The sequence below is a fragment of the Siniperca chuatsi genome, linkage group LG1 (assembly GCF_020085105.1).
Source record: "Siniperca chuatsi isolate FFG_IHB_CAS linkage group LG1, ASM2008510v1, whole genome shotgun sequence".
Classification (NCBI taxonomy): Eukaryota; Metazoa; Chordata; class Actinopteri; order Centrarchiformes; family Sinipercidae; genus Siniperca; species Siniperca chuatsi.
The window spans coordinates 2,185,447-2,213,239 of record NC_058042.1 but is presented as its reverse complement, the minus strand read 5'-3'; the positions used below and the strand labels follow the sequence as shown (position 1 = coordinate 2,213,239).

General features: G+C 43.0%; 2 protein-coding genes across 4 annotated transcripts in view; both read right to left on the bottom strand.

Moving 5' to 3' along the window:
- LOC122881907 (USP6 N-terminal-like protein) overlaps positions 1-6,518 on the bottom strand; it is a 29,056-nt gene extending 22,538 nt beyond the window's left edge. Inside the window, exon 1 of one of the 2 annotated variants that reach the window (XM_044208664.1) lies at positions 6,195-6,518. The gene's annotated coding sequence lies outside the window, so the exon portion shown is untranslated. The remainder of the gene's footprint in view (positions 1-6,194) is intronic. The other variant, XM_044208667.1, reaches the window with a different exon arrangement.
- A 675-nt stretch (positions 6,519-7,193) lies between these two features.
- Positions 7,194-24,370, bottom strand: si:ch211-71n6.4 (para-nitrobenzyl esterase). Of its 2 annotated transcripts, none has more exons than XM_044208642.1 (10): positions 24,225-24,370; positions 22,582-22,852; positions 19,231-19,651; positions 17,220-17,327; positions 16,166-16,362; positions 15,222-15,421; positions 15,079-15,137; positions 13,523-13,690; positions 10,869-11,096; positions 7,194-9,779 (listed from the first exon to the last, which is right to left on the bottom strand). In XM_044208642.1, exons 2-10 carry the CDS (start codon positions 22,843-22,845, stop codon positions 9,637-9,639), a joined length of 1,788 nt encoding a protein of 595 aa, XP_044064577.1. In that variant the 5' UTR covers positions 22,846-22,852; positions 24,225-24,370; the 3' UTR covers positions 7,194-9,636. The 2 variants fall into 2 exon arrangements, with proteins under 2 accessions (XP_044064577.1, XP_044064586.1); XM_044208651.1 differs by lacking the exon at positions 24,225-24,370 and adding an exon at positions 21,662-21,853 and having other exon boundaries at positions 22,582-22,719.
- Between the last annotated feature and the right edge of the window lie 3,423 nt (positions 24,371-27,793).

Here is a 27,793-nt window from a genome sequence, read left to right as displayed (position 1 = left end):
TACTAGTAGTGATACCTAATGCACATGATTTAAAGTGGTTGCGAGATATCTGCCCCCTTCTGCCACCACACAAATACGATATGAATCGTTATTTTATTTATTATTATTATTAATTATTATTATTATTATTATTATTATTAATAATAATGTACATGGAATTTTTTAATTTATTTTTTTATCTGCTGAAAGCTCAAAATAAAAATCACATTATTTTAAAAACTCAACAGCAACATGTCAACAATGTCCCAGTTTGCCAGGTTAAGTTGATCCACAGAACAGCTTTCATTGGGACAATTTCTTCAGTAGTTTTAGTGAAACCTGTTGACAGCGAGGTCCGTCTTAGTCTGTATTAGCATCTTTTAGTCCTGTTCCCACCTTGAGTCGGCCATTTCCTCACCTTTGAGTTTTCTCCAAAGAAACATTTCTCTAAAGATTTGTTACGATAACAGACACAAAGGTGGGTTGCTAGCTAACGTACGCTAGCTAGAAAATATAGCCTGTATAGCCTGTGGCCACTAATGCTACATGATACACCTCTAACATACAATTATGACACCATAACTATGTTTATTTGTAATTATTCAATGGTTACATGCTGTTTAATATATTAGCAGCAGTCAGTGGCAGTCTGGCTGTGTGGTATTTGGGCAAAGGCTAAAGGGGCCACGCATAAAAATATAGCAAACTAGCTAATGGAAATACACAACAAGTATGATAAGACAGGAGTCCATAACGTTTATGTACGTGAAAATTAATCAGAACATCTTCCACAATGAAGCTCGATGCTGACAGTGAAAATTGTGAAGAAAACCAACTCCTTTGTAGCTAAATCTAGGTAATGTAATTTATTACTATACATGTAGTTTTATTCATGTTCGGATAGAGCTGTTGTTGTGCCAGAGCAGTGTTTTATCAAAACTGTTGAATTATTGTGCACCGTGGCTAAATGTAAAACCTATTTATGTGTTTATGTGCCTTTAGTATAGCTAGCGTAGTTCTCGCATGTTGTAGGCCCCATTAGTCACTTGTCGGCATAAATTGGGAATTATTTAGGCTAGTTCTGAGTGTGTGTCTTGTAGTCGGTCTGAATGGTTTTAAATGAAGCTTTTTAACAGTTGGGACTGGCCCCAGTCCATCACTGCGATCAGTGATTTAATACCATATTTAACTAATTAATGATATGATATGTGTAAGATGACCCAAACATGGATTTTGAAAAAAGTTGGTAAAGTCAAAACCTTAGTTCCACCCACAAAAGCTCTGATTGGCTAGGTTGGTCAAACCAGGACAAACACCAGAGCTTAAACGCCCAATAAAACGTGAGATCCGGTCATCGAGTCAGAGGTCTGGAGCTGGGTTGTGAGCGGGCAGCATGCTGCAGGTTTGTCCATCAGACAGCCGGAGATGGGTAATATGACAGCGCAGAGCTATAAGCCCCCTGGGAACAATGAACCGGCCAGTGTTCATGTGACTGTACCCTACAGCACCACCCACCAGCCTCCTACATGACGTCTGCCTCACACCAGCACTAAGGTGCTGTGACAGGAAACCAGACTTTGTGTTGTGGGTTACGTGGAGACTAACGACTCGTCTGATTGTGCTTCAGTTAGTGATTACCAAACAGATCCCAGAATTTACAGGGAAGACCTGTTTTGTAGAGAACCACCCCATAGCTTTCCACTAGCTAAAGGCTGACAATATACAAAACGCCGGTCTGGATTTGTTGGGTCTCTGTATAATAATATTATAAAAAGTTCGGTCTAGACCTGCTCTATAGGAAAAGTGCAATGAGATAACTTGAATTGGCTCTACATAAATAAAGTTGAATTGGTCGTACAATGCAGTACAATTCACAGTATGGCATGCCGTGATATGGCATGGTGGGGTATGATATAACATCGATCTGGGCCACTTTTGTGTCTTTTAAAACATTGCACACAATCCCAGCTGGAGCCGGAGGGTTGCTGCTAAATCATCCCCAAACAAAGCTGCGAGGGGATTAATGCTGCTTCATCTACAGTCGCTGTACGAATCTACACCAATGGCAGGACCTGGAGCGGTAATCTGAATATGCGACAGGACACGCAAACCATCTGGATTAAGAATATCTCCAAAGCGGGATTATGCAATGAAAGTCTGTTACTCCCAAAGCAGGAACAAAGAGCTGTGAGCACTAAAGACAAACGATGGGTTCATTTCTAATTTGCGTGAAAGTAAAGCAGTGTGGTCCCATAAAGACATAGATGGTTCCTTTGTTGGTTTAATGGTCGTTAACTCCACAAAAAGCATCTGGCTTTGGAGCTGCGGCTCTGATATCAACGCTGAGAAGCGTCTTCTCTAATGCCAGAAAGCATTGATCGTTTAGGCAGTTAATCAGGCACCACAACCCCCTTTCAAAGTGATCATCAAACAGCCAGCTCTCAAATGAAAGTGCCTACGGACTGTGAGATAACAACAGTCTTCAGTCAGTCAGTCACAACCTGTCACACTGCGCGATATCAGTTTGAAGCATGGCAGGCTGTGCGATGAATACCTGGTGAATCATAGAGCTATGATAGTAATGCAAAAGAAAGCAGAGGCACTTCTATGCATCAAACACTTTACTGTAAATGCTAAATTTGCAAAGTGAGTTAGAGGTTTGTTTGTAGCAGTAGCATTATGCTAGCTCTCCGGTGTATTTCGTGTTGTCTTCCAGTTTCGTTTAGTTGCTGAAGCTCTAATTCTGTCGTCGTTGGACGGGTTTGACACTGAGATCCAGGACCACCGTTTCTGATTGCCCACCAAAGTTTCACCAGTTCAATTCAATTTTATTTATATAGTGCTAATTCATAACAGAAGTTAGCTCATTGCACTTTTCAATGAGATAACTTTATAATATTATTTACAGAGACCCAACTATTCCACGTTTCTCTCATAATCGTCAACTTTCATCTGGGACAGCCCAAGAGTGGGGGCCTTCGGTCGAGACCGTGTCCCAGACTGTTAGTCTGAATGTGGGTTAGCCAGGCTGAATAATTCAGTAAGGTGGAAGATGGAGGGCCTGTCTGGTAGACAGCCAGTGACACAGTTAGAGCAAAGTGAAGACGATGGTGGCTTCTACTGGAGCTTCATCACCAGCACTTCAGTCTGCTGTTGTCACATCAGGCTGATTTTATGTATTACTGATGATTATTTTCATTATCGATTAATCTGCTGATTATTATCTATTAACCATTTAGTCTTTAAAAGTCAGAAAATTGTGAGAAACGTCAATCACAAGTTCCCAGAGCTCAAGGCGATGTCTTCAGATGTCTCGTTTTGTCCGACCAGCAGGTGAAAACCCAAAGATATGCAGTTCACAAGGATGTAAAACAGAGAAGAGCAGCAAATGTTCCCATCTGACGAGCTGGAACAACAGAATGTTGTTTTTGCTTGATAAATGACTCAATAAACTGTCAAAATAGTTGCTCTTCATAATCTTTACAGAAAGTCAAACACTTCCACAGTCCTTGTTGGGATTTAAAGTGCAGACCAGATAAAAAAAAAAGGCCCCTAGGTCTTGTTGAACGTTTCACCAGTGCCACTTCTATCACAGTGAAGTCTGGTCGGGGTTCAAAGTAGCCAAAAGACACATCTTGAAGAATTGGAAATCTGTTTGTTTGCCTGTGACCGCCCCAAACATAAGAGCTTTCTGTTTATTAAAAAGGCAGTAACAGATCATTTTCCAAACAACCAAAAAAAAACAGCTCGACTGAACGTCATAAACGACTACTTTAGTACTTTGACCTCGGTCTGGTTTCTTTGTTGCTGTTGTTAATCGAGGAATCATTTCAGCCTTGATGTTTTTCTACCATAACTCTTTATTTAAAGGCAGTCATTTATCCCACAGCGTCCCCCTCCCTCTCGGAGCTGGTAACCCTGAAAGAATTTCATTTTTAGTGCAGAATTTCGTGTCCCATCATGGTCTCAAGACTTTTCCACTTAAAGCGTATTCTTTCTATAAACACCAGTATCACTACGGGTCATTGAAGACCTCAGACATTTGGATCTTGACATTTTTCACACAAATACTTGAGATACTCACTGGATTACAATTCTGTCAGCTGAGATTTAATGCATCATAAATGTGGGGAAAGTAAAATCAAACTGTGTTTCAGCTCAGCTCCGGCCGTGCAGAGGTTCATGTAGAAAGGCTAAAGCTTACAGACGCTTTAAATATGAGCTGTCATCTGAAGCATATGGCAGCGGCTGCATGTGGTCAGCGCACTAAATCACAGAGGAGCTCTGGCAGGAGTCCCAGTAAGAAGGGTGGAGGCCCAAACTGGGAGAGAGCAGAGAGACTGGGCGGCAGCTGTTCACCTGACTGACGGACACTTTCCTTTGAACAGGCGCTGGTTTATGTAAACTAGACGTCCCCCAACCTGGAGTGGAGTTAGAACGGCATTGAACAAACTACAGAGGGGAGACTTGCATTTGGACTGAGTCAGACGTTTGCTGTGGTGGTTTATGGTCAGACGTGGGCTGTTAAAAGTGAGAAATGCTTCATTTTTTTTTAAACCTTGGTGAATTCAAGCTACTAAAGGTTGGAGGAACACGGCCCCTCAGCGGTACAGTGACTGCTCAGGCGCACCGGATACTCTGAATTTAAACCAGCTGAGATTACTCTGAGGATGCAGACTGATCAAATTAAAAAACTTACAATCAAAGGAACATTGAGTGTGGAGGGTAGCTTGAACGTTCCTCGCCTTATTTTTCTTTTTAAAAACTAAAACTTAATTAAAAACTAAGAAATCCAGAATTCTGAATTATTATCAAACACAGGGTGAAGTTCCCGCTGGACTTGGACGCGTCTGAGGAGAGACCTGACTGTCCTAACGCTCATTTACTGAGCTGTTCAATAGGATGAGCGATAGTTTCGCTGGATGCTTTCAGAGTGAGACTTTTCTGAATGACTGGACTGAATTAAAACTTGGGTTTAAAAAAACTTCAGGGCTTCTTGCTCCAAGCAAAGCCAAAAATCCCAAAACACAGGACTGGAATCTGGAGGGAGACCACAATGACAATGCTGTCAACAAATTCTACAGAGCTGAAACTATCAGTTGATTATTCGGTTAGTCGACAGACAGAAACACAGTTCTGTGGTTCCAGCTTTGCAAACGTGAACATGCACTGGCTTTCATGATGTGGTGAAAAAAAAAAATCATATTGCAATTGTTTTGAGAGATATAATGATTGCGATATTCACGATTAGTAGGAATGATGAGTTTGTCATGAAGATCATCTGTTGGGGTCTGTACCAAACACATGTTTTCTTCCATCTGGAGAACCAGACGCTTCATTATTATGCTGTTTCGTCACACATTTGACCTTTATCAAAAAACTGCAGCTTCTGAGATTTGGATATGGCACTTTCGATAATATTTTTGATTAATTGTGCAGCTCCAGTTTTCATCTTCGATCACAGTAAGCTGAATATCTCGGGGTCTCCTCGGCCTCTGGGAACATGAGATGGTTTTCTTGTGATGATGAATGTGATCGTGTAATTGTCTAATGCCTGTAAAGGTTTGTTCACATCAGTTCAATTTGTAAACACAAGTAAAACAACCCTGTACTTTCTATAATGATCCATTCATAAAAACAAAACAGCTGTTTTTCGGTCCAAAGATAAATAATACCTGAAACGTATATGTACAGAAATGACTGACTGGGGCCTTTACTTTGTTAATTCCATAGTGCATGTTTAACTATTTGCAGAAAACGTGTTAATATGAGCTTGATACTGACTTTTTTATCATTAGGACGCAGCCAGTGTGTCCTCTCGGCTCACCACTGCTGCTGTACATTTCATTTTGGTTGGAAAAAGCGTAAAACAGCTTGAGTGTGTTATTGCAGCAGCAGCAGCAGCAGCTCGGGGCTCCAGCAGGCCCCCGTGCTGCTGCTGCTGCCTTCACGGCCCCCCTCAGAGGGACGCACAGCCCGGCGGTGCTGGCTGCAGGATGCTGATCCAGGCTGACTGAGACCCGGACCTTATTGACAGCTCCAAGTGTCTTTTTCCCGATGGTAAACAAACCCCCAGCCTCCGGAAGGATGAGCCGTGATGCCGCGATGTAAGGCGGCGCTACAGCCTCACGCGAGATCCCTTTATTCTAATGAGAATAATAAACAAAAGCAGGGAGAAGACGCGTAAAAATGTGGAGAAATCAGAGTGTAATTACCGTGTTTCTCGGGCGTATCTCTGCGCTATCCGTGCAGGAACACAGCTCCGGCTCCTCTGGGCATTCTCCGGTGAAAGTGCTCCAGCAGAACAAACCACCGGGCTGACAACAATAGCCTCCCTCCGTCAATCCATAGGTTTACCATCAGACAGCGCACACACTTACACACAGGCTGCAGCAGACGTACGGACAGAGGAGCTCCTGGTCCGGGATCCGAGCAGCGGCGGCGGAGACGCACTGAGCAGGCGCCGCAGCGTGGCACCAGTCAGCCGTGTGTGAGCTGTAAGATCCGGCCTTAAAGACACAGGACCTCCAGGAGGAGCAGCAGCTGCCTCCACACACACACACACACACACACACACACACACACACACACACACACCAGGGCTTTCTTCTGCCGCCATCTGCTGGACAGACACAGTAATGCAGAGACGGACGCTCTGAACGTGCAGCAGCTTTCACAACCAAACCTGTGCTGGGTGAACTGTTACTTCATGGAAAATGTCAACAAATCTTCCCTGTAAAATGCAAAGTTAAGTCAAAGCACAATGACTGCTGGGATAACTGTCTACGTCCATTACTGTGCTGGTCTTCCACTGGTGAGACTGACGTGAAGCACAGTGTGACTCATTTGACAGTTTATACTTTTGGGAATCCTTGTTCCTGTACTCACTCATGTTTACAGTCGCTTTGCTCTGACTCGTGTTGACTTGTTTTCTGATTTGTAATCACTATCACTGAATTTATTATCCAATACGGTTTTCACACTTTCATCATTTCTTCTACTGTAGAAGAAACTTCAAAAAGCTGAAATGAACAAATCCAGGTGTCTGACCAACTTGAAACTGGATCCAAACTGAAACCAACCTTCAAAACATAACTACAAGCATTTTACTCTGAGATCCAGTCGCACTGACGGAAAGCACACGAGAAAACTACAGTCAGCGTAACAAACGTTTAGCAACTTTTTAAAACAAAATATACATCAAATACAAATCATTCACGTGGTGTCAATTTATTGAGCATATAACGAGTGTCCCAGTACAAGTCAAGCATAATTACAAACCATAAAAAAGTAATACGGAGCTCACAGGTGGTTAAAAACAACCACGTGGCAGTGTGTGTGTTGAGACAAAGCTGGGTGTAAATTTGTGAATAAAAACTCTGTTAACTGATCTGATTCACAACACTGTTTCATGCACATCTGGAATGAACCAGGAACATAAAGTTAATAAACACACAGCTTGGTTCATACATGTAATACAATATGTTCACAGGAAGGTGCACAGACTTAGTGGCCAAGCCTTCAGGTTATGAATCAGTGCAAACAGCAGGACTTCACAAGTTCACAAAACAAACATCCTGTGACTCAGCAGCACATTCACAGAATAAAAACACCACCAAGGTTACTACAAAACAAAAACAAAAAAATCAAGCTAACGTGTCTCACATTCCTTTCTCACTTCAATTATTCCCCTGGATTTAGAAACCCCAGTCCACTTTACTTGGCAAGAAACTGAGTCTCAGCTGTCAAGTATTCACCGACACGCGAGTCAAATTCCCTTTGAGTACTCGAGGCTGTAACCACTAATGTCCACAGGAAGTGGCTGCATCGCATCTTTAAGCACCCGTTCAAATACTGACGAAGCGGCTTGCGTTCCTGAAGCGTGAAATTTACTGTGAATGAATATAAATGCGGATATTTATTGACAATTGACTTAAAAGGTTTATATTTAATGATGCATTTTATCCCTTACTGACCTAATATTTACATAGATATAGCATGTTTTGTTCTTGTTTATGTGACTTCTCTCTACAGTCTGTGAAGCAGGAGATTATCGTTGTTCAGGAAATATAGACAGAAAACAAAGATAAGCGGCGTGTTTCCACATCGAGGTTTCTGCCACATCTCATGGCCTTCATGGAGATGGTTGAGTCGTTATCACATGACCTAAGTATGGGACTTCAGTCACGTGATCGCTGTCAGCTGTCATCTCCATGACAACTGAGCAAACTCCATCTGCCAAGGCCATCAGACGCAGCTGAAAAGTCTGGAAAAACCAAGTAAGCGGACCTCATGATGCGTTTGTGTTTGTTGTTTCCCAGATGAAGAACGATCCTTCAACTCAAACTAAAAATGTTGGTGAAACAACTTGAAGCAATATTTTAAATGTGTCTGCTGAAGAACAAACTGCGGAAGGCGCTCCGCTTCTCAAACGCTTTCAGTGGACATCAAACGACTGCACCTGAGAACCAAAAGTCCAACGTGAACCTCATTATTAAGTATGTGCTCGTCGGCGTTAGTTCAAAAGTCTCCCAACATAGCAATGGTTCCCAAAAGAGGGTCCAGAGACCGTCAGGAGGCTTTGAGTCTTGTTCAGGTTGAGTAAATTCTACAAAAAGTCTTCAGATAACATTTTAAAGTCACATCACCATGGCTGGATTGCAGTAGGCAACTACCCTGGACCCCCTGGACCCCCTGGACCCTGTCCTCGGTCAGTGAGCTGAAACAAGGAAGTTTCCTGAGAAGTGACTTCCTCATTACCTGTTTGGAGCTATCTGATGTAGTGTTTTTCAGTGTAGCAGAGGGTCCAGGCGGAGCGGACTCACTGCGTTTGGTGGTCATATCATATCATCTTCCTTACTGTAATACAGGGTTACTTACACCTCACACTGACCTGACATAAAAGATAACTTTTTAGTTCTTCAAAATCCTTGATTGTACTAACAGTCCACCGTCAGTCCCTTTGGTCTACATGCGTCCGTCAGGCTCCTTCACTCTGAACCGACTCCCAGTTTGATGTCCAGTCACTTCAGTGCTGTGCTGCCAGACCTCCAGCTTGTTAAAGTCTCAGTTCACCCAAACAAAAACCACCTTCTCTCTAACCTCCAGCGGTGTGTGGCGTAACAGATAGTTGAGTTAGTTTAGATTGTATTCTTCAGTAGAAAGTAGTTAAAAACTGTCCACAGTGATGTCTGTGGATAATCCAGAATAGCCAGGACATTGTTTCTGGAAAGACACGTTTCTGTCATTTCTGAATAAATTCTATTCACTTCCATTGTGCTGGGCTGGAGACAGACAGGACAAATAATACCGAAATTATCAGCATGGATGGTTAAGTGAGTAGATATGTTTTTTTGTAATTTTGGTGAACTGACCCTTTATCCATGGAGGTCTGGGGATATTTAAACACAGATATGGCCGTTGTTAATAATTCATAACAATGCAGTTAAGCTACTGAGAACTCAAACGCAACTTCAAACCGACAAAATGTTCCACTTACGATGTGTTTTCAAACTCACAGCCAGTCAAATGGCTGCCGCAGGACGTGAGCCGGGTGAGACGAGCTCACCTCGGCGCGACAAAGCAGTGACTTTAATAAAGTCTAGTGATGAATAAGTGAGTGGTCAGGTGAGCGCTGCCTTCAGCTGCCGTCTGTGGTCAGTTCATCCAGGCGTAGGCGTACAGGCCGTTCTCCTTCCACAGCTGACACCGAACAGCCGAGTAGTTCTGGACCACCGACAGGCCGCTGGACAGGAGAGCAGTGGCTGCTGGGTATTCTGGCCACTCGTCCTCCATCTTACCTGCAAGACAGAGGAGGAGTGTCATCGACCATTAGTTGCAGCCGTATTTTCAAGACCTGCACAAAATATCACGCGTGTGGTAGGGATCCAAAACAACCTTTACACATAACAATAAAAAATATTTGTGAAAAATGTCTGTGGTAATATTATTTCCTGGTTCCAGACCTCTGAATTCACTGGCTGGAAAAATAACGGACCAATCCGAGTTATGTAGATAGGATTAAGAATGGGGGCGTCGTCTCCCTTCACATCTACCCAGCTACGTCCCAGAAAAACGGCCACAAAAGTTTTTGCAAGCATAGATGAGACTGATGCCGCTGTGCAGGTTGTTGTAAGTTGTGACTAACAAATATTTTTTCAATTGTTGTGAAAAAAGTTAACTGCTATCACAGCTTGTGTCGAATGGAAATCAACATGCATAATGAAGTGAAATGAAATGGCAATTTGGTCTGATTGTCGGGCTAAGATTTTTCCAGTGCCCCTTTGAACCTTTAGTCAAATTACTGATCTCCTCTGGAGGACTGAACTGCAGTTAAAGGTGCCCTGCAGAGGTTTCTTGTGAACAAACAAAGGTACGTTTACATTTGCAAAGCCGCTTTTTACATTATGTTTTAAATTCCACTTTATTTTTTTTTACATCAATGCCATTTTCCTCCGTGCCTTTGCCTGCAGATTACTTCATTTCTTGCAGTGTTATTGATGCTAACTGTCAGTTACTGAAACTGTTTGCAGAAATGTGAATCCTGGCGTCTGTGCACAGGTGCACGAGACAAAGCGGGGACCCGCTCTTAACAACACTGCTCCACAGTGGTCAAAAACTCCACTTATAGCTCCGACATCCTTGAGCGCTTTTAAACCCTTCAATCTCCTAAATACACAAGACATCGGGTGTGTCAGGTAGTTCAAAGGTGAAGAGTGTTTCCTTTTTTGTTGAATGAGGGAGGCCGCTGCTTGGCGTGTACTTGAATTACCCAATTTATTATTTTACAACACTTTACAGCTACAGGAGGTCCGTGTTCGATACTGCAGCATCAAGTCCGCAAGAAAAAGAGACGTTAACACATGCCGAGCGGCAGGAAGCATCTTCACCTGTTTTGGCGAAGTTGACGAGGTGGCGTGTGATGAGATCCTGGAAGCGCTTGTCTCCATCAGAGAGAGGTTTCCCCAGGACCAACTCCAGCCCTCCGAAGAAAGCCACGACGTCCAGACAGTGGAAGGAGAAGCGGCTGGGGAACGGCAGCAGTTCGCCGGACGCGTTGACCGGTCCTGATGGCGTGTGCGTCACCACGTACCGATACACAGGACTGTCGAGGGCCACTGCGGACAGGGAGAGGGTTCATCGTCAGCGTTAAAACAAACACTGTATATCGCTGGAAACTGGTATATTTCTGTAGAATCAGGAGTTAAGAGTTTTCACACAAAATCCTTCTTGTTATGTTGTTTTTATACTATAAAACTACAGTGTGTGTGTTCACGGTGATGAAGGAACAGTGTGGCTCACTGATGTGTTTTTAACAGTTTCTGGACAACAACGGAGGAAGAAGATGCATCAGGCTGTTTTTTAGTTTTTGTCTTTTCATGAGATATATAAATATAGACCATCACCTGCCGTTTATGCTGCTTTGCTGAATTTGGTTTTTATTGAGTATCTGAGTCAAAATCTCCTGCTGTTTGAAAAGCGTTTTTTATTCTTCAGGAATTTAGATTTTTTTGCTGAAAATAATATTGATATGAGCCATCAAACCCCCTTATTCATCTTCAGTCCAGATTGGCCGTTATTCTGCAACAGAAAAAACAGGCTGAGTAACATAAAAAACCCAATGAACCGTGCAGAAAAATCACCCAGGATGCCCTGCAGTTTCCTCTCACAACAGCTAAATGCCAGTTTACTCAGGGCTTCACCGCTGAGCGAGCTTAACAAGCCCCACAGGCACAAAACCTACATGAAGTTCTGCTGCAGTGCAAACTCATTCAGGAGCTGCATCAGTTAAACAGCGGGAAGCGGGCCCAAATTTGTTATTCAGAATAAAACAACTTGTAACGTATACTAATGCTCTAATATACTGATGTACTGCATGAAGGCAGACCATTTTACTTCGGGAGTGAGCTGAGAAAACACAGCCAGCTTTCATGAGGCCAATAAATTGTACCCTGTGGGCACGGCTACATTCAATATGAGTGCAAAAATGACAGTATTTTGACAGAGACGGAGGTCTAAGGATAGAGGGCGCCGTATGCTGTACAGAGTGTAAAGCAGCTGGGGCAAATTTGTCATTTGTAATATAGGGCTATATAAATAACATTAAAAAATTTTTTTATTAAAAAACAAAAAGTGACTTGACATACTGTTATGAACACTACAAGTTCAAGGCATTTATAATCAAAGAATGACAGTAAAGTCTGAAAACTAACTGCAAATATTAATAAAAAAGATAATTATCAAAAAAAAAAAACTATTATAAGCTAAAAGTTTGTTATCATTGTATCAAATAACTCCTTATAATATGAGGGTCACTGTAGTGTGAGAAATGTCACCAACAGCTTTACGGAGCTTTTTTAGTCTCTTTCAGTTTCTAGTTTCGGTTCTACGACACATTTCCTGTCACATGTTCAGTCTCAGTGTTTCCAGCAGCAGCAGCTGTTGTCAGCTGACACACCCACTGTGCACTACCTGCCCAGCAGCAAACAGCAGACAGACACAGTTAGAAACTAGCTGGTGCAGCTAGCGGAGCGTCTAGCAGCTACAGAGCCAGATATTTCCCTCAGGAGCTGCTGGAGACCAAATCAGGTGACACAAATGTGGCTCTGTGTCTGCTGGATGTGTTAATAGGCAGCTTTTTACTTTGACATCAGCCATACACTGATGGTACAGGGCTGTGTTTGTCAATTTGTTTTGTAGTCTTTCTGCCCCCTAGTGGTCAACAATCACTTAACGCAGCTTTAACATGAGCTTTATCTTATATTATATTACACCGGGCTGGATCTGTGTCAGGTCAAAAGCAGACGAAATAATGTCTATTGTCGAAATATTATTAATTAAAGGTTCCCTGTGGAGATTTTGACCTCTAGTCGCGCTGTGGAGCTGTTAGTGGCTCCCCATTTCTTTTGTATCGTACACGCGCACAAGGACACACGTGCACGCACACTATTACACTGATCCACAGGTGGCAGTTACATGCCAAGACATGCTGCGATGCGCCAGCAAAGGCAGGGCAGAAGAAGACCGCTAGCAAGTCAACGTGGATATAAACAAATGCTTAAAAAAAAATCAGCTTCGCAAATTTTTTATGATGACAGAAATGCATTCAACACTTGTTTTGGTGATTAACACTGAATGTAAACATAACTTTTGTTTTTTTTATAAGAAAACTCCACAGGGCCCCTTTAAAGTTGCTGTGCAGAGCTCACTCTTGTCAAAAAGTGAGGCATCTAGTATTTGAAACAACTTATTTAGCTTGATCATAAATTAGTGACCTAAGGCTAATTTTTGGCTCGTTTATCCCCCTCCCGATCTACAGGACCCAGAACACTGCTGGTTTTCATTGTAGCCCTTTAATCTTGACCAATCACTGATCCTTTTTTAAAACCTGGGAAGCAAGGTGAATTCAATTAACATCCTGGCAGGACAGAAACTCAGCAGGACTGCGGGAGCAGCACAGGCACAGAATTTTAAACAGCGGCTTTAAAGCACTTCGCCACGAAAAAGCTGTTTTCTGCGCAGTTTAAGTGCTTTATGAGTTTACCTGCTGCCCTCCAGGCCAGGTCGTTGTTGGGACAGGTGGTCCTGATGTCGGACACCATAGTGGTGTAGGCCCTCTCTGGACAGCGGTCTGTGGTGGGGCAGGGGATGGAGCTCGGATACAGGTCCAACGCCTCTTTGGGGAGATTCTCGCTGAAGGTCTGAAGTTTAACTGTGGAGCAGAGAGGTGACGGGGCGACAGACAGGACTGAAGATATATACAGATATAATATATACAGCAGGTTCAGTAACCACAGGCAGCAGGATTCATCCAGAGTACGAAGTTAGAGCATTTTAGTTACGTAAACAGAAATATTCAACATCCACATACAAACGCTACCGAACAGAACAGCCTCCACGTTTGAACAAGGTCGCCTTTTTATGACCTCGTCTAGAAATATTCACTTCAACAGTCTCCCTGCTGCTCGTGGAGACGATCACACGACCGACACGAGGGCTTCTGTGTTCGAGTGCTGCGTCACATCGATGACACCAGGAGTCTTTGTTGAGTAAAGATTTAAATTTAATGACTCTAAAGACCTTTCCCTTACTTCTAAAAAGGAAAAACTGCTCCCATGGCTGAAGGCAATTTCACACACTAGACCACAGCACACAACGTTCATTAAATATTCACGTTAGCTAGCATGACATGCTAACACGAACACCCAAACAAGCAATGGACAAAGTTGTCTTACTCGTCCTCTGAGTGCTGCAGTGTTTGTGTGAAAATCCAGTGATTTACAGTCTACTGTCCTTCAAACTAACCATATACAGTATTATGTAATCTAGTGTGATGCCAGTCCAGATTAGAGCATACATATTTAACCTAAAGATGTCTAAAGATCTAAATGTTGTTGCTTTTTGGTTTATTTTCCTTTATATATTTCTGTCACGGTGAGACAGAGAGCGTCTTTATCTTCTGTCATGTGACATATTCCCGAATGAAACTTCGTCCCCTGCGTTGTTAGATCAGGAGGAGGACGAGGAACAAATGAATAAATTAGACCTCAAAAACTTCTTTTGAAAATATAAACAAAGCCTTTACAAAGTTGACATTCAAACACAAACCTCCTCCTTGTATTGCTCGGCTACTGTAGCTACAAATGAGGTCAAGTACGATTTGATGCGATGGGAAAGGGCGTTGCAATGTCGAGGAAATGTTCTGCATATGTCGTTCGGTCTCCTCCTTCTGGACCGGAGGAGTGCCAACACAGATTTGCATGTGATCTGGCCAACGAAGACGCATATATGCGACTACGTGCAAACAAAAGTGGATTTAATCTAAATAAGTGCACTATGAATGGGTCCCGTGTGTTTAAGTGGACTGTTGCTATTAATTTAATAAAAGAAAAATGCAAGAAGAAAACTTGCAAGTCCTCGCTCCGCCGATTTGTGAACACAACAATGTGGAAAACTCTTTAAAAGTTCACATATTTCTATCCTCTTACAGTTTACAGATTGTACTTTTTCTGTCTCCTACAACCGCCATCATGCAGCAAACATCATTCATACATCAGTCAGGCTTTATTTTACATTTTATGTTCCCACAGCAGCTGTTACCTGTTACAAACCACTGGTAGTCCCCCCAGGTCCACATGGAGATGTTGTCAGCCGGAGGTCTGCAGAGGAAACTCAGAGGGCTGAGTACAGTTTGATCACAGTAACGGCTGACAGTGATGAACCCGGACCAGGTGAGCTCTCACCTGAAGTCAGCCTCCTGCTCTGTCGTCCCGATGAGGAAAGGAACGTCGCTGTGTTCTCCTTTCTTCTCCCACACCTCGAAAGGCGGAGCTTCGAGGACGTACCCGTCCACCACTGCCACCGGACCGACGAGGCGCCCTCTCACGGGGAGGTCTGTCAACTCATCTGCCGCCCAGGAGGGGTACTCCTGCCACGGGACGGCCTGGAAGGGAAAAAGAGTGTGTGACTATTGCATGTCTGTCTGTCCTGCGAGAGGGATCCCTCCTCAGTTGTTCCTTAAACTTCCTGTCAGTTGGTAAAAAAATACTTTTTATGTGACATTTTAAAAACCTAATAACATTAATAACAGTACGATGACTGCTGCGCTTATTAAAGTTCGGTCGTCATCCTTTTTACTGACTGGGCTTGTATGTGATTTCATTTCATAAAATACATTATTCATAACTGATCCTGAGGTTATGGTGAGATGTTGAATGGAAGCTCTCTTTAAAATGACTCTAGTGTTGCTTCTCCGCAGAGCATCTTTGATTTGATAAATTGATGGGATTTCTGAGTGAAGCTGTGAAATACCTTTGTTAAGTTATGGCTGCAAAGTTTCACAGTAAAAAAAAATGTTAAAAATCCTTCCATTAACTTTAGTGTCCAATTTCTTCAATAACTATCACAGTAAAATTAAAAACATTCAGGTGCTCTAATATTTGGATGTGACATTATTTTAAATCCCTCAACAGGAAAGAGCAATTTTAAAAATGTCTCGTTATATCATAAATATGAGCTATGATTCAGATATTTTATGAAATCCTCAAATAATAAAAGGGAATATTAAAGAGAATAACTACTGTATTTTTCCTGTTATTAGTTTTTTTAATTACTGGATTGCCAGACTTTACACCGAAACTCCGGCTAAGTTGAGAGAAACTGTAGAGAAAGTCGAGATGTGTCCAACCTGTAGGACCTGTCTGATGGAGAGACGCCGGAGGCAGCTCCGGTCTCTGCAGCCTGTCTTCTTCAGGAACACCAGGTTGTCGGACTCGGCCTGTTCAAGCGTCGCGTTATAGACGTACGAGCCGCTCATGTCCACCGCCGCATGGAAGAGATTCTTTGCCAGCGGAGACATCATCAGGGTCCACACTGATGTCCCACCTTCCACAGACCACAGCATGAAAGCAAGTGAAACATTTCAGCACTGCATGGAGGTGAGTCAGACCGCTGGTTTCCCTCAGCGGTCTGGTTCTAACCCTTTAGTTTGTCATGTTGATAAATAAACAACCCAGTTAGTGTCTTTTAGCGCGATTTCAAATCTGCATTGTTTAGTCTGGTTGAATCGGGCTCTGGTTCATTTTCCCCCTCGGCACGATAAGTTTGGGCAGATCTGTACTCAACCGAAAACAACTGCACCCAGACCCTTTAGAGGAAGTGGTCTAGGTCCGCTCACAAACAAATTCTGGAGCGGTTTGTTTATGGTTGAAATGTGATCCCACCTCGATCTGACGCAACTACAAGGCCTACTCTGCAAATCAACAGCCGCAGGGTCTGAGGACAGAGGGCGCTGTGCGCTGCGCTGAGTGTAAAGCCCCTCGGGGCAAGTTGTGACTTGTGATAGTGGGCTAAATAAATAAAACTGACTTGACTAGCAGCTAGCTGGAAAATGAATGAGGTCTGACCTGAACTAACAACACAGTGCTGTATGTTGCCGACATTATGATGATCATGTTTGTTTTTCTGCATGTCCCTTGTTCTTACTAGCTTGCTAGCAAGTGTTGTAGCTACAGCAGCTTAAGAACTAGGTGTTAACTTCACTACCTATAATCACAACAGCAGGTGAAGGAAACTCTGCTGCTCTGGCCGTCTCTTTGCCGGTTTCTCCGGGGCCCTCATTTGTCACTACTAGTGCTTTTGGAAAATATGAAAACCTTTATGGCAGGTTTGACAGACTGTACTTTTCACAGAAGGACCTAATGACACATTTCATGTGCTTCTTCTTTTTCCTGTTTTCATACCTGAGCTCTGTCCAAATATGGTGACTTTCCCAGGATCTCCTCCAAACAAGTGAATGTTCCTCTGGACCCACTTCAGAGCCGCGATCTGGTCCATGAAGCCATAGTTCCCTATGGAGAGGGTGAGAGGGACTGATTAGCAACGAGAACCTGCTTTGATGTGGCCTTGTTTCTGGCGTCCCATTTTCATTTCAGTCAGAAACAAAACCAGCTCGCGCTCTGGCAGCTTGAACTAAATTTAACTCTTTCCAAGCTGAGGGAGCGAGGAAATGGGCCATGGAATTAGGAGTATTCAAAATTAGAAATGCGAGTGCGGGAGAAGCGGCTCCTGGAGGATGAAAAGGACTCGTGCACCCTGCCGTCATGCCATCATGTCATGCGAGTCTCATTTAACGGGTCATTTCACATCAAGGTTACAGCAGGCGAGGTGGGATTATGTAACAGAAATGATCCAGCTTGACTCACAACACGCTAATTTGTGTCCCACAGTGTGAGAAAATGCAAACATTAACGTGGAAGAGAGCCTCAGAAATGAGCTCCATTTATCCAACTCACATTAACATTCATTATGTATTCACATCTTAATGGAAAGACTGAGACTTTTCAGCATTCAGTCGGACTGGGAGCACAATGTAAACATCCTAAATATTTCAAGAGTCTGCTGAAGTGGTGAACAGCTTGTAAGAAAGTGGCCACTACACACATTATAACTTCTTTAACACAACACAATGCACCGTGATGGTCGAATATACGAACTTTAACTACTTCTTGAACTTCTTGATGCTAATTAGTGTTTTTAACCGAGCATGTAAAGAAGTGTTTATTCACACTCTGGTGCATTTTATTGTACTTCATTTCATTTCATTTGTCCACTAAAAACACTGCCATTGACCTCTGGTGACGCCAAACAATAACGATGAGTCTCAAGCTGTGGCCCAATCCCATACTACACATCAGCAGTACATAGTAAGCACCGCTTGTCATAGCACACCGTTTATGTAGTTAGTGTACAAGAAATTAATGTGCTTTGCTATTTTTTATTTTTTATTTTTTTTACAAACAGGAATTTATGTAAACACACTGCAGAATGGCTCACGTTGAGTTTTTTGGTCTACATACTGACTTTTTGGAGTACATTTAATTTTGTCACTATTCCAGTAGCACAATTTGTACTCAAAATAATTAGTATGTGGTCTGAAAATGGGGCAGTTTTAGTCTTCTGACTAAAGGCGTCTGGTGTCCCTCCGAACCACCAGCAGGTCACAGTTTTCACTTACTTCACAGTAAAATATCTCACACATTTACTGAATGGATTGACACACTATTTAGTACAGATATTCCCCTCAGGATGAACTGTAATAACTCTGGTGATCCTTTAACTATTCCTCTAGCACCATCATCAGGTCAAAATCTTTATTTTATGACCAAATATCTGCAAAACTAAATGCCATTCCCATCAGGCTCAGCCGGGCCTTGTGTTTAGTGCTAATTAGCAAATGTTAGGATGCAGAAACTAACTAAACTAAACTAAACTGGTGATTATTATGCCAGCATGTTAGCATTGTCACTGTCACTTTCTATCACTACATTGTTTTGGGCTGGGTATTTACTACAGATTTAAATGAACACAACCGTAGATGTGATTTGCAGAAAATGCAGCTAAATAAGATGTGTGCAGGTGGGCAGGTGGGTAGAGGTCATTTAGTACATAAGGACAAACGTAGTTTGACTGTTTAGGGACTAAAAAACGGCCACAGATCCTTAGTAAACCTCCCCCTGGGTCTTGTTAAAGTATTGTTTTATCAGGAAGGTGTTTCGGCTCAAAGACGGGGATGTTTGGGGGCACGTCAGCTTGATTGACAGGTGTCTCAGGCAATCGCATTCGTTGTTGATGCTTGCTGACCTCAACTCCACAGCACAGTTTAGATTATGTGGCTCCGGTATAACTGACTATGATCCTGACTTACAGGAACAGACCGTTTGTATTTCCCCACAGTGTGCGTCATGGACTGACCTGAGGTGTTTTTTGGAGAACCTTCTCTCAGTATCTCCAGTGCCAGGAAGCCGAATGCATTGAGTCTGTAGTTGAAGCTGACGTAAACCATTCCTGTGTCGTTGGCGAGCTTCTCTGTGGGCGAGTAGCCCTGCTCTCCTCCACTGAGCATGTGCAGGAACCCTCCGTGGATCCAGACCATGACGGGCAGCTTGGCGTCAGGCTGCAGCGTGGGCGTCCACACGTTGATGAAGAGGCAGTCCTCCTGGCCCATCACCTTCCCCGTGTTCAACATCGGCCGCACCTGAGGGCACATGCTGCGGAAGCGGCCTGCGTCGGTTACCCCGCTTTTGCACACCGGTTCTGCTGGTGGGGCCCAACGCAGGTTACCAACGGGTGGAGCAGCGTAGGGCATGCCCTTAAAGGAGTAAGCTCCATTTTTCTGCAACAGAAGGATTCAAAAGTGAAATAAACCAGTGTGAAACAGGCACATCTGCTCATTTAGTTTCAACCTGCTGTACATAAAGCTTATTGCTTTCAGTGTTTACCAATTTTCACTGGAAAATCTGGATATTTTAGCAGGAGCAGATGGTTTTGGTCCAGACTTTTGCTGTCAGGCCCCCATTTGTGAATCTTACATAGCAGCCTACAAGACAGCCTTTAACAAACTTCTCCGGCCCCTGCTGCCTTAACTCTGCGCCCCCTCCGTCGGTTTAAATCATACACTGTATAAAATATGGACGGAGTCTCTGTGACGTCACCCTGAAGCTCAGTGTGGCGGCTCTAATCCAAAAATGTGCAAAGACGTGGAGCGTGGGTGGAGCTGAGGCGGGTCGAATGAAGCCTGGTTGCTGAAACCAGCCATCTGTGATGGCACCCACCTGTCATTCAAAGCGGCCACGCCCTTAATTGTGCATAACTTTAAACCTAAATATAATTGAAACGGATGAGTTATAAAAGAAAATGCACCTCCCTCACAGTTGTCTTGAACGGGGAAATGTAAACGTGTTTATTTCTGCTGTAAAGTTGGGCATTTTAACACGGGGCCATTCGAGGAACTGCTTCTGGCACTTCAGGGTGGGCTTCATTTTTCAACCCCGGAGGTCGCCGCTTGGTTTAAACTGATTTTCACCCAGATTTGATATTTCCAGGCAAAAGTTGCAGTTTTTTATGCGACCAGTGGACACAGGTGAGCAGTTTACAGGAAACAGCAGAGGTGGAAGCAGTACTCGGATCTTGTACTTACTGTAAGTAAAAACAGCAATACACAGTGTGGAAATACTCTGTTACAAGTAAAACACCTGCATTAAAAATTTTACTTAAGTAAAAGTATTATCATCAAAATATACTTAAAGTAGCAAAAAGTACTCAATATGCAGAATGGCCCTTTTCAGAATAATATATATTATTGGATTATAATTATTGATGCATTAATGTGTTCATCACTTTAATGTTGAAGCTGGTGAAGGTGGAGCTCATTTTGTTTACTCTATATACTGCTGAGCAGCTTAATCTATAATAACACATCATAATTTATTTGTTGATTATATTTTGTATCAATAATCTGAATCTGCAAAGTAACTAGTAGAAAGTAAAAAAATGGAAATACTCAAGTAAAGTACAAGTACCTCAAAATTGTGCTTAAGCACAGTACTTGAGTAAATGTACTTTCTGGTAAACAGACTGCACTGGTGACAAAATCAGCTCACAATATTCCACTATAAGGACGCGAAGAGAAAACGCAGTAGAGACTATGCTGATGCTTTGGTGATACACTTTACTGGATACTGCATACACTTTGGCGTGCACAGGTGTAACGAATAACATTAACGATGGCTCCGTTCCATTCCAGTGTCCCAGTAAACAGGACAGTGTGACAGTAATCCAGCACACGAAGCATCAGCAGGACGCTGAAACCTGGAGCAGTTACATCTGATTATTTCCATCTATTATTATTTCTGTGACATGTTAAAATGTCTTCCGTGAAGAAAGTCTATTTTTAAACCTGGGTAATATTTGACTTACCGGCCTCACTGTAGAGTAGGGCCGAAACTAACAAGTGATCTCATTATTGACTCATCTGTCTATAAAATGTCAGAAAAAAACGCTCATCAGAATTTCCCAGAGCCCCGTGAGACGTCTTCCAGTGTCTGACCAACCGTCCAAAACCCAAAGATATTTAGTTTTAAATGATATAAAGCAGAAAATCCTCACATTTGAGAAGCTGCAACCAGAGAATGTTTGGTATTTTAATTTAATAAACGACGATTAATCAATTATCAGAATAATTTTCTGTCTCATTGATTAATCTCTGTGATTTATGTTGCTTCCCTTTCCCCTCCCGAGCCGGGTCGTAACAGCTCTACTGTAGAGATCCGGATGTGTCAACTCCTCACTTATCAAACTCACTCACGCTCACAGGTGAACATCAGAATAATGAAATAAAACTAACCATTTCAAACATTCCTTGTATTTCAGATCAACTGCTGCTGCAAAGTGGACATAAAGTCTGTCTGATGGCTCGTGTTTGCTCCATGCTGTCTCTTCTCTGGGTATCTGTGATAAACGTGCTCTGTATGTCGTTATCATCGCAGACTGGAATGATGAAAACAACATCCAAGCTGTCTCGGCTTGTCTGATTTTCCTTTAAAAGGGAAACATCATGAGGAAAAAGTCACACACAGCTTGGACGTTATGAGGAAAACTCAATGAATCTGCTTTAAGCTCATAATTACAGTGCTCCCCTCCCGTTGCAGCACTGAGCAGCTCAGTGCCTCTGAAATAAAATATTAAACAAAAATGATTTTCATGGCGATGTCCACTTTGTTATAATTTCTGCATAATATGCACTTAAATGCACAAATCACAGTTAGACATCTTGTCAGGGAAGTGAAAGCCCAGGAGGGTTAAAACGAGGAAGTTGATTCGAGGCCATTTCTGTGCAGTTCAGAGGCTGACAACATTTGAGTTTTTAAAAAGTGGTAAAAGAGGGATGAGCTCACTTACTGAGACGTTAGTCTGAGCTGTCGATAAGCGACAGGAGGGATTTGAGTACACTGTGATCTCAAACACGAGATAGAATTTGCTATTTTGTTGGTCTTGATGGGTCAAGATAAGACAATGTTTTCTGTAAAAACAATCTTTCTTTTTGTCTTGTAAGGACATTTATATTTCTCTTATATAAAACGTTTTCACCCACCGACAGATTAAGAGCCAAATATAGATTTTGAAAAGATGGCTGTAATATTATTTTGTATATCTTGTATTTAAGGGCATTTATATTTCTCTTGTGAGGACACACGCCCAGTTGATGGACTGTATATAAAGAAACCTGGAGTCCGTGTCTTGACCACGCTCGGAGCGTAAACTCACGTGTCTTCCTCTGAACTCTCCGCAGTGTGTTGACACCTGGGCGAGGCCCGGCGGCAGCGTCTGGGCCACGTAGCCCAGGTAGGCGGCGAGCGAGAGCAGAGCGAACACGGTGAGGCAGATGAGGAAGATGCAGCGTCTGGAGAGCACCAGGAGGGGGTTGATGTAGTGTCTGTGACGGACGTACTGCACCTCCTCCTCGTCCTCCTCCTGCACCAGGTAGCGGTACTCGGTCCTCTCCGGGACCTCGAATGCATCCTCATTCATCTTCACTCTGGGACAGGACACAGAGAACCGAGAGAGGTGAAGCACTTGGTCCGGCTCACCTGAGATCAGATCTCCTCTGCTCTACGGGGGGCACAGTAAAGCCCCAGGTGCACAGGTGCAGCAAAGGAAGCATGAAAAAAACTCCAAACACAAATACATAAATGAACATAAAACACAAGAAGACTTATCATAAAAGCATTTGTCAGTCAATCTGAGAGGGACTGTGCAGGTTTTGTTGCGTTTCTCAGACCTGGAACATGCAACACTGCTGCCTGTTTAAGCTGGGGCGTTGTTTTGGTCGTTCAGACGTGTGTGTCCGTTTCATAAATGTTCATTTTTATTCAGACATCACAGTGCCGAAACAGAAAGAGCCACAACGCTCCGTGATATTTAGCAATGAGGTGAAAAGTCACGATATAAAAAGGAAGAAGAGTTTTCTGTCTTCTGTCCTCGCAGGACTGCGTGACTTTAAAAACTACGATTTTATTTGCCTCTGTCACGTAGTGGAGCAGAAGTAAAACGTATTATCAAAACAGAAATATACTTAAGTTACTTTCCACGACTGGGTGCAAAGCATGTAAAGACATTTACTCAAGTGCAGCTTTAGTAAGATGTGACACACCAAGCCTGGGATGATTATCTAAGGCACAGTTTGAACTACACAGAGTATTTGTCCACTGTGGTGCTACATTTACTTTTACATTTACATTTCAGGTTTGAGTAAATGTGTTTCATTCCATGGTATACCGTGTATACTGTATCTGTGCACTTTATTTGTGTATTATATTGTATTTATGTATTTTCAGATCAGTGTCATTTCTGATGTATTTGCCTTAAATCTATCTCGACAAGAATATACAGGCTGTTATATTTTGTATAGATAACATGTCGTGACATTGTATTGTTTGGGGGGGGGGGCTATAATTTAGGTTCAGGCCTTACACACACGCACGCGCACACAAACACTAAAAAGGAAACAGAAAAACAATGTGGAACAATGGGCGGACAGAGGAAGTGGAGCCAGGCGGGTCAGTGTCCAGCAGACTTCACTGCGCACAGCAGGTGAATTTAATGTCCGGTCATCTTCAGGAAAGTATTTCATAAACTTCGGCCTCGTGTGCATGTGTGCTGTCTGTCGGTTTAACTGAAAACTATCGAGTCAGAGTAAATGAACCAGACTGAGTTCATAAAACGCTTATTTTTACTGCCGAGGACAACGTCGCTCTCCGTGCTGTCAAACGACATGACCGTCCCAGTTTTCCTGCTCGCTTTTTTTTTTTTTTTTTTTTTTGCCAGAAACTTCCTCTGCCGTTATTCAGGCAGCTCGACACTTCACATAACTGCAGAGCAAATGAAAAGCACAGAGTTGCATTACTTACCATGTCCTGTACACACGCAACACATGGAAGAGAAAACTCCAAAAAACAAAAGTTGACGCACTTACTTCTCCTCTGGGCGGAGCGCTTTCTGGGCTTTAACCCTTAAAGGGCCAGTACTGTAAACAGAGAGACACGGGTCCATTTTTCATAGTTTCCTCTCTCTCAGCGGTGGAGGAGGTATTCAGATCCTTTACTTAAGTAAAAGTACTAATACCACAAGTAAAAGTCCTGCATTAAAAATGTTACTTAGTAAGTATACTCTGGAAAATGTTAAATGTTAAATATCATTGTTATTGTCAACAAATCATGAAAAAGACCAAAACCAACAATGTGTTAATTTGTCTCTGAATACTTTCTCACTTCCCTATCCTGTCAGTGGCATTCAGCCCGAAGCCTGTTGGTTCCCACTGAAGATGTAAATCAAATATATAGTTACTTAAAAAAAAAAGTTTTTATCAGACCAACAGGAGGAAATAGTGCGTTTGTTGGGGACTATTTCCAGCGGCGGATGAATCCACATGTGGTGCTGTAGTGAGCGTTTGGGGCAGCAGGACGGTGTGTGTGTGGGGCTGAGTCAGAATAAACTACAGTGTGTGTGTTCATGGTGATGAAGGAACAACAGAGCGGCTCGCTGATGTGTTTTAATAGTTTCTGGACGACGATGGAGGAAGAAGATCCATCAGCTGTGATTCACACACACACACACACTTACTACATTCAGTGCTGGACTGGGTGTGCACATGGAGACAAGAAGAAGAATAATAATAATTTGACTGATTTTTTTGATTAAATCAACTAGTCACCTAAGAATTTCTTCAGCTGAATCGCTATAAAGTATTTTCACAGTTTCATTATTCGCAACAACAACAGTTCTGCTCAGTCCGTTTGAATGAGCTGTTTTCTAACAGCTTGAGGTAGTTTCACGTCTCATTTAACCACAGAGAAGTAAAGCCTCACCTGGCTCATTGCTCAATTATCTGTTGTTTACCACAATCGATGAATAGCATCCATACTGAGCGTAGAGACCTTGAAAGTGGCTCTGTCACTACCTGCTTTACAGAAACCACATTAGTAAAGTCAATATGGATCGATGCTGAGGACGGCCTGCGTGGTCGCAGTTAAATGTTTTCACTAATTGTTCGATCAGAGAGATTGAATGAGAGTCCTGGAGGGCTGAGTTTCTGCCCCGTCAGCCATTTTACTCATCGATCTGCATCGAGGGAGAAGAGACGCCGGGATGTCTGTAAATATTTCAGCTGCACAGGGAATAATTCCTGCAGTTCAACTGCTTCAGTTTAACCAGTAGTCAGTTACTTGCTGTATATGAGTCCGCTGTAACAACAGGGAACGTAATAAAGTGGTAAGCAGGCAGCATCAGCACAGGAGGACGTCTGGTGATGTATCCCGATGTTTGTTTGTTTGATGTCAGATGTCTGAATCAGCATTTTGGAAATGCCGTTTTGAAATTAAAGTGAGTTTCTTGTTAAAGTTCTAAAGGTTTGTTTGTTTGTTTGCTTACTGTCTCTCTCTTTCTGCCAGCCAATAGAACCACTTGACAGTTTGCTAAACCCCTCCCCCAGACAGTGATTGTCCAATCACAGCTTGCAGTGTCTTTTTTAAGCCTTTCCAAAGATAATTTCCAAGATAATTGTGAGCAATGAATTAAACAGTGTTTTTGTCTGCTCTAACGTAAGCTGCAAATGTTAGCATGTGCGGCTAACTAGCTTCCTGCCTGCTGCAGTAACTTAGCATTACAAGGCCGACGAGCATTTCATTATCTAATTAGATCATTTTGTGGGGCTACAGAAAAAACCCCATTCAGGAATGGGACATCCACTGGTCCTGGATGATAGTTTATCAGAGTTTAGGCTCACGTTAGCGGCTCTGTCCAGCTCTTTTTTGGTTTGGATCTATAGCATTTTGGGGAAGTTTACACTCCAGCAACCCCAGCCAAACTTGTTACCTGAGATATGTTCAGGTGCTTTCAGACAGCAGGAGATTGGAGCCGCCACCTACCATTGTTTCCATTGTCAACAGGACGGACGCCGTGCCTGCGAAGTTGCGTTGACAGCGTCCAGGAGAGATTTAACAGTGGTTCCACTTTTTTCAACTTGTTCCAGCTGTCGTGTCTTGCTGTGTGGCCACGGCAATCACAGAAAATACACCAGCCACAGCTAGTTTACTGGTATTTGAGTTCCCCGAATGAAGACTGAGAAGCTGCTTTTGTCTACAACTGTTTTTGTACATATTTTGGACCCCCCTCCCCCCTCCCTGAGGTTTTGCTCCTTGTCCAACCTCGTCTCCCTTTTATGGGAACTCTGTCTCGAACAGTAGGTGGCGCCCACTCTGGGTTTTGAAAGCCTTCCTCAAAGACTCCCCTGCCCCCTTCTTGAGGCTCACATTGCTGCTGCTGCTGGGTCTTTGGAGGCACAGCTGGTGTTGTCTTGCAGAGGCCCTCCGTGCCTGTAGCCCCACCCAGGCAATTTGTTGCCACTAGAGGTCCTGGACAACATTAACGCAGGTTGTTTTCTGCACTTCAACGAGCGTCCTCTTTCTGGTGAGGACAGTCGTCACTAGCTGTAAGGATCTCTATCGTGACTTTTGTTTTCATTCAATTTCTCCCATTCCTCATAAAGTGTCTATTTAGCAGCAGCAGCAGCGTTTCCCTTCACAGTGAGATGAGACAGGACTGGTGTGAAAGAGAGAGAGGAAATGAATGATTGGTTTCAGTTTCTCCCAGCTGGACAATATTAACACGCTTTCTCTCTCTGGACAGAAACATTCATCTAAAGCAGCTAGCCAGGAGGCCAGAATTACACTGTGACTTCTGAATGACAGTGGACCATTTCTGTGTGTGTGTGTGTGTGTGTGTGTGTGTGTGTGTGGGGTGACGGCAGATTGCAGGTTGCCTCGCTGGCAGGAACTTCAGAGCTCCACGTAAATGCAGCACAGTCACATTTGTTTTGTTTCTTTTGGTCTGAAGTTATGGAGTAATTCTAAACCATTTCCCCTGAAGCATGAAAAGTAATTTAAGGAGGGTTTGAAGGAGAATTCATAGGAAGCAAATATAGCTGAACTTACACTCAGCTATAATCAGGCAACATAAAGCAAAAATACTCTAAATCATCTTTTAAATATGTCTTTTCCTCTAGTAAAGGATGGTTTGGTGTTTTCCAGGCTAAAGGCATGACGTTTTCCTTAATGTTGAAATTACAATTCCCTTATTTGATCTTTCCCCGCTTGGTCCGCCATCATGAAGGACGTTCCAGTTCTCTTATTTCTGCCATGAGGGGCGAGGACGGATCCCTGAGGAGACACGAGTGAGGAGACATGAGACCAGCCTTCACGGAAGTCTTTTACCGGACCGACACATCTTATTAGAAATCAGTGATTTGACGCTGCAGCTGATCAGACAGATCTGAAACCACATCACAACATCAGCAGTTTTTACCGTTTTATGCAATAAATATTGTACTTTTTACTCCACTACATTTTTTGACAGCTGCAGTTATTAGTTTAATCTGTCTGATTAGACTCGGGTGTATGTTGGGTGGAGCTGTGCTGCGATT

What these genes read in the sequence shown, in the direction of transcription:
- si:ch211-71n6.4 (XM_044208642.1), bottom strand. Translation starts at nt 22,845, where the DNA reads ATGAATGAGGATGCATTCGAGGTCCCGGAGAGGACCGAGTACCGCTAC. An exon ending in TTCTCCAAAAAACACCTCAG is followed by an intron (nt 17,328 to 19,230) that starts GTCAGTCCATGA and finishes CCCTCTCCATAG; the next exon opens with GGAACTATGGCTTCATGGAC. An exon ending in CTACCAGTGGTTTGTAACAG is followed by an intron (nt 13,691 to 15,078) that starts GTAACAGCTGCT and finishes TCTGCTCCACAG; the next exon opens with TTAAACTTCAGACCTTCAGC.